The 6,248-nt window shown below is 58.7% G+C and overlaps 1 protein-coding gene across 1 annotated transcript; it reads left to right on the top strand.

Annotated features, from left to right (window-relative positions):
- Positions 1–320: 320 nt before the first annotated feature.
- LOC140428719 (uncharacterized) lies at positions 321–2,851 on the top strand. Its single transcript, XM_072515442.1, has 2 exons — positions 321–783; positions 1,830–2,851. Exon 2 carries the CDS (start codon positions 1,830–1,832, stop codon positions 2,823–2,825), a length of 996 nt encoding a protein of 331 aa, XP_072371543.1. The 5' UTR covers positions 321–783; the 3' UTR covers positions 2,826–2,851.
- Positions 2,852–6,248: the final 3,397 nt, after the last annotated feature.

The following is a 6,248-nucleotide window of genomic DNA, read 5'->3' as shown; positions in this document are numbered from 1 at the left end:
TTGCAGTTAGATAGTGAAAAATAATATAGCACCAAACAAATAGGTGTAACGTAATTTATGGGTGAGGTGTTTTGAAAATGAGTCATTTTTACAGTAGGCCTCTGGTGAAACCTGTCGGGCCATTTTAGTTACAACTAGAGAAACAGGAAAAGGCGGATTTGCTCGGTAAGTATTTCTCGTAAATTTTCAAACCGTTCATCTGCAACCACAAAAAAGAAAACTGGATCGGCCAGTTAGAGGCAGATACAATAATCCTGGTGCTGGTAAATCTCAAAATGGCGTCTCAGAGAGTGTCAGCAAAATGCTCCCTACAGCGAGCTCACCGAGTCTGGGAGAGAAAGTGTTGTGGGAATATCATTTATTCAAATTTAATCCTCCTTTAATAACATTAACACGATGGATATTAAATAGAAGGAAGTTACTAACCGATAAAGACTATTTTGCAATTCTTGTTACATTGATTTGTTAGCGAATGTTCTTTTTAAACAAAAAGTGTGTGTTTAATCACATGTACAGGACTGGATTTATCGGGAATTGGAAAGCAAAAAGGGATTGATGCAAAGGGATGGACTGCATGGCCAGTTTTGTATTGTGTTTTCTTTGTGATTCTAACATATTTACTTTGTATTCTTCTTGTTTCAGGGTGACAGACTGTGGAATCACATTCTGAATTCCAAACCTTTACAACGATCTTTTTACTGTTTCCCGAGGTGCTTTCCTGAAGGTCAGGAAAATCACACCTGGGGACTTCCTCCGTTGGATCCTTTATTTCCACCTGAGCGGGTAAGTGGAGATTTGTTTCAGAGTGCATACCAGAACAACCACCTGTATAGCCCAGGGGTGGGGGGGGAGGGGTTTAGCACAGTGGGAGGGAGGAGGGAAAAGGAGGAAAACGGGTCAAAGATAGGAGAAAACACTCTCTGGAGGGGACCAACTGGGCAAGCGAATCTCCGAAAACATGAAGTTAAGAGGCGAGGGAGGGCACGCCTGGCAGAACTGGGGCGTAAAATAGCAGGGTGGGGAGAAGGGGGGAGAAGAGGGCAAAGGAGGGAGGGATGGGCAATACATTTGCTCTAAAGGGGGGGGCGAGTGAGGGGTTCCATAAGGGATGGGGTTTGTTTATAATACATTTCAAGGAGCTGGTTACCGTCAACTGCTAAGAGGGAGGGTAGTGTGCGAGGTGGGGAGGTTGGTAAGGATGTTGGGGCATGCGGGTTTGGAGTTTAGTGTCAGTTTTAATTTGTAATGTTATGTGTTTCGAATGTTAAAATGTGAATAAAACTACTTTAAAAAAATAAGAGGATGAGCTTCACAGCATCGAGAACAGTGACAGACCCAGGGAGGCGGTACGTAATGGTCATCGGTGTCCTGGAAGGGGCACCGGTGGTACTGGTGAACATATCTGGCCCCAATTGGGACAACACAGACTTCATCAAACGGACCACGACAGAAATCCCCAACCTAGACTCCCACCGACTCATCATGGGGGGGGCCTTCAACTGCGTGCAGGAGCCACGGACGGACAAATTCGATCCCAAATCAACGAAGCAAGCAGCCACGGCGAAAGCGCTGAATGTCTTTATGCAGCAGATAGGGCAGGGTCGACCCATGGAAGCTCACACACCCAAGGAAGAAGGAGTTCTCCACCTTCTCCCAAGTCCACAAAGTATATTCACACATTGATGTCTTTGGGGTAGGCAAATTGGTGCTTCCGGGGATAGTGTTTCCAAAATGCAAGACCTTTTATTCAATTGCTCCTTGTAATTTGACTTCGGAAGCCAATCCGCTATATCAATAATCTTCCTCTCTCTCTCTCTCTCTCTCTCCAGATGTCTAGTTTACAAAATATCAACATCTTCCTGAAATTATTTGATGCTCTGTATGAATTTGAAGGACTGCTTTCAGAGACTAAAGTTCGCGGATTGCGGGGAATTTCAGAAAACATCATTCCAATCTTAGTTAATTTTAATGCTATTTGTAGTTTTGACGATATGTTGTATGTTAAGAGTGAATTTTTCTTGCATATGTTGCAGGGCTGTCACAGGGTAATGGAAAATATCTACCGTCCAATCACTTCAAAAAAACACATTTTGGACAGCGTACAAGAATCAGTGGGAGGTCTTTATTTAGAGAGAAAATGTGTGGAGAGCTGCTTTGTATTATACGGCCGCTATGTTGTTGCCAGTTGTAGCCTTAAGAATCACGCAACATTTGGTCAATTATCTGTTAAATTTAATTTCGGGCAACAGAATGAAATCTCAATTATAATTGGTTCTTACACACCCAATATTCAGTCAGGAAATTATTTCGAAATTATATATCACTCTCCATTTGTCTGTATTTTAAAGCTGATTGGGACAACCACTGTAATTCCCCCCGGTTTGTATAATCAGTCTGCTGAAGTACCCTGTGAGGGGGTCGGTTATAACGTGAATCCAAAAGAGATTGCTGCCTGTTTAATAATCCCACCTCATTGGCGTGAGCGTATATCTGACTATATCGTGCAGCGTGCTAATAGTAACTCACAGTGTGATTACATGCAGTGTGGGGAAATTGATACAGCTATGGAATGTATCCACCAATTCACAATAGAGAGATTCACAAGCACCAAAGATACCGATATGACCACTTATCTGATGTCTCGTCCAATGAGTAATATGTGTCCACTAGTCAATGAGAAAGGTCAGGTATTTGCATTTCATCTCTTCGAATGTCCCTATACAAACCATGAGGCTGAAAAGAGCTTTATTGGAAAAGGATTGAATCTGAAACCTTTCGTAAAGCACTTACAAGCAATTGGGATTGATGTACTTGGAAGACAGTGAGCCAATTAAACAATTTAATTAAAGAACTAGCACTGTATCATGAATTTGTCAAAGAGATGTTTGTTATCTTGTAACACGCGATCCAAACATGAAATATTTTAAATACATACGTGACAATAAATCAAATTCAAAATCCTGGGCGGGATTCCCCAACCCCCCGTTGGGTCGGAGAATCGCTGGGGGGGGGCGGGGGGGGGGGGGGGGGGGGGCGGCGTAGATCCCGCCCCCGCCGCCCGCCGAATTCTCCGAAGGGTGAAAAGTCGGCAGTGCGTCAATCGCGCCGCCCGCCTCGGAGAATAGCAGGGGCGGACGCGAGACAATGGACTCCGGGGCTGCCCACATTCTCCCAGCCGGATGGGCCGAAGTCCCGCCGACGTGACCACAGGTCAGGTCGGCGTAAATCAAAACACCTTTTTAACGGAGTCAACCAGTGCTGATGGTTGACGCCGTCCAGCGTGGAGGTAGGTCACGGCCTGGGAGGTGGCCGCAGGAGAGGGGATGGCGTGGCCGCAGTCTGTGTGTGTGGGGGAGAGGTGTGTGTGGGCCTGTGTGCGGCGGAGTGGGGGAGGGGGTGTGGGCTTCGGGGACTGGGGGATGAGTGCCGGATATGGGGGTATGAGTGCCGGGTACGGGGGGGTGAGTGCCGGGGACAGGGGGATGAGTGCCGGGTACGGGGGGGTGGGTGCCAGGGACGGGGGGGTGAATACCGGGGATGGGGTGGGTGAGTGCCGGGTACGGGGGTGTGAGTGCCGGATACGGGGGGGTGAGTGTCGGGGTCAGGGGGGTGAGTGCCGGGGACGGAGGGGGGGGGGTGAGTGCCGGGGATGGGGGGTGAGTGCCGGGTACGGGGGGGTGAGTGCCAGGGACGCGTGCGGTGAGTGTCGGGGTCAGGGGGGTGAGTGCCGGGGACGGGGGGGTGAGTGCCGGGGTTGGGCGGTGAGTGCCGGGTACGGGGGGGTTAGTGCCGGGTACGGGGGGGTGAGTGCCGGGTATGGGGGGTGAGTGCCGGGTACGGGGGGGTGAGTGCCGGGTACGGGGGGGTGAGTGCCGGGTACGGGGGGATGAGTGCCGGGTACGGGGGGGGTGAGTGCCGGGGGCTGGGGGGGGGGGGTGAGTGCCGGGTACGGGGGGGGGTGAGTGCCGGGGATGGGGGGGTGAGTGCCGTGGACGGGGGGGTGAGTGCCAGGGCCGATGGGGGGGGTTGAGAGTGTCGGGGTCAGGGGGGTGAGTACCAGGGACGGGGGGGTGAGTGCCGGGTATGGGGGGGTGAGTGCCGGGTACGGGGGGGTGAGTGCCGGGGGCTGGGGGGGAGGGGGTGAGTGCCGGGTACGGGGGGGGGGGAGTGCCGGGGATGGGGGGGGTGAGTGCCGTGGACGGGGGGGGGGTGAGAGTGCCAGGGCCGATGGGGGGGGGGGGGGTGAGAGTGTCGGGGTCAGGGGGGTGAGTGCCGGGGACGGGGGGGTGAGTGCCGGGGATGGGGGGTGAGTGCCGGGTACGGGGGGGGTGAGTGCTGGGTACGGGGGGGTGAGTGCCGGGTACGGGGGGGTGAGTGCCGGGTACGGGGGGGTGAGTGCCGGGTACGGGGGGGTGAGTGCCGGGGACAGGGGGGTGAGTGCCGGGGACAGGGGGGTGAGTGCCGGGGACAGGGGGGGGGTGCTGGGGACAGGGGTGTGAATGCCGGGTACGGGGGGTGAATGCCGGGTACGGGGGGGGTGAGTGCCGGGTACGGGGGGTGAGTCCCGGGTATGGGGGAGTGAGTGCCGGGGACAGGGGGGTGAGTGCCGGGGACAGGGGGGGGTGCCGGGGACAGGGGTGTGAGTGCCGGGTACGGGGGGTGAATGCCGGGTACGGGGGGGTGAGTGCCGGGTACGGGGGGGGTGAGTGCCGGGTACGGGGGGGATGAGTGTCGGATACGGGGGGGGTGAGTGCCAGGTATGGGGGGGGGGGTGAGTGCCGGGTACGGGGGGGGTGAGTGCCGGGGATGGGGGGGGTGAGTGCCGGGGACGGGGGGGGGGTGAGTGCCAGGGACGGGGGGGTTGAGTGCCGGGTACGGGGAGGGGGGGGTGAGAGCCGGGTATGGGGGGGTGAGTGCCGGGTACGGGGGGGTGAGTGCCGGGTACGGGGGGGGGTGAGTGCCGGGTACGGGGGGGGGTGAGTGCCGGGGATGGGGGGGGTGAGTGCCGGGGACGGGGGGGGGTGAGTGCCAGGGACGGGGGGGGTTGAGTGCCGGGTACGGGGAGGGGGGGGTGAGAGCCGGGTATGGGGGGGGTGAGTGCCGGGTACGGGGGGGTGAGTGCCGGGTACGGGGGGGGTGAGTGCCGGGTACGGGGGGGTGAGTGCCGGGTACGGGGGGTGAGTGCCGGGGTCAGGGGGGGTGAGTGCCGGGTACGGGGGGGTGAGTGCCGGGTACGGGGGGGTGAGTGCCGGGTACGGGGGGGGTGAGTGCCGGGTACGGGGGGGTGAGTGCCGGGGTCAGGGGGGTGAGTGTCGGGTACGGGTGGATGAGTGCTGGGGACGGAGGGGGGGGTGAGTGCCGGGTACGGGGTGGTGAGTGCCGGGGACGGGGGGGGGTGTGAGTGCCGGGTATGGGGGGGGGTGATTGCCGGGTACGGGGGGGGTGAGTGCCGTGGACGGGGGGTGAGTTCCGGGTACGGGGGGGTGAGTGCCGGGTACGGGGGGGTGAGTGCCAGGTATGGGGGGGGTGAGTGCCGGGTACGGGGGGGTGAGTGCCGGGCCCCTGACCCCGGTGAGTGCCGGGTACGGGGGGAGAGTGCCGGGTACGTGGGGGTGAGTGCCGGGTACCGGGGAGTGAGTGCCGGGGTCAGGGGGGTGAGTGCCGGGTACGGGGGTGTGAGTGCCGAGTACAGGGGGGGGAGTACTGGGTATGCGGGATGAGTGCCGGGTACGGGGGGGTGAGTGCCGGGATCAGGGGGGAGAGTGCCGGGTACGGGGGGAGAGTGCCGGGTACGGGGGGGTGAGTGCCGGGTACGGGGGGGTGAGTGCCGGGTACTGGGGGGGTGAGTGCGGGTACGGGGGGGGTGAGTGCCGGATACGGGGGGGTGAGTGCCGTGTACAGGGGGGGGAGTGCTGGGTACGGGGGATGAGTGCCGGGTACGGGGGGGGGGGGGAGTGCCGGGTACGGGTGGATGAGTGCCGGGTACGGGGGGGTGAGTGCCGAGTACAGGGGGGGGAGTACCGGGTACGGGGGATGAGTGCCTGGTACGGGGGGGTGAGTGCCGGGTACGGGGGGGTGAGTGCCGGGTACGGGGGGGTGAGTGCCGGATACGGGGGGGTGAGTGCCGTGTACAGGGGGGGGAGTGCCGGGTACGGGGGATGAGTGCCCGGTACGGGGGGGGGGGGGGGGGAGTTCCGGGTACGGGTGGATGAGTGCCGGGTACGGGGGGGTGAGTGCCGGGTACGGGG

The sequence above is a fragment of the Scyliorhinus torazame genome, chromosome 8 (assembly GCF_047496885.1).
Source record: "Scyliorhinus torazame isolate Kashiwa2021f chromosome 8, sScyTor2.1, whole genome shotgun sequence".
In the NCBI taxonomy this organism is placed as follows: domain Eukaryota; kingdom Metazoa; phylum Chordata; class Chondrichthyes; order Carcharhiniformes; family Scyliorhinidae; genus Scyliorhinus; species Scyliorhinus torazame.
This window is presented reverse-complemented; position numbering and strand designations above follow the sequence as displayed.

What these genes read in the sequence shown, in the direction of transcription:
- LOC140428719 (XM_072515442.1), top strand. Translation starts at nt 1,830, where the DNA reads ATGTCTAGTTTACAAAATATCAACATCTTCCTGAAATTATTTGATGCT.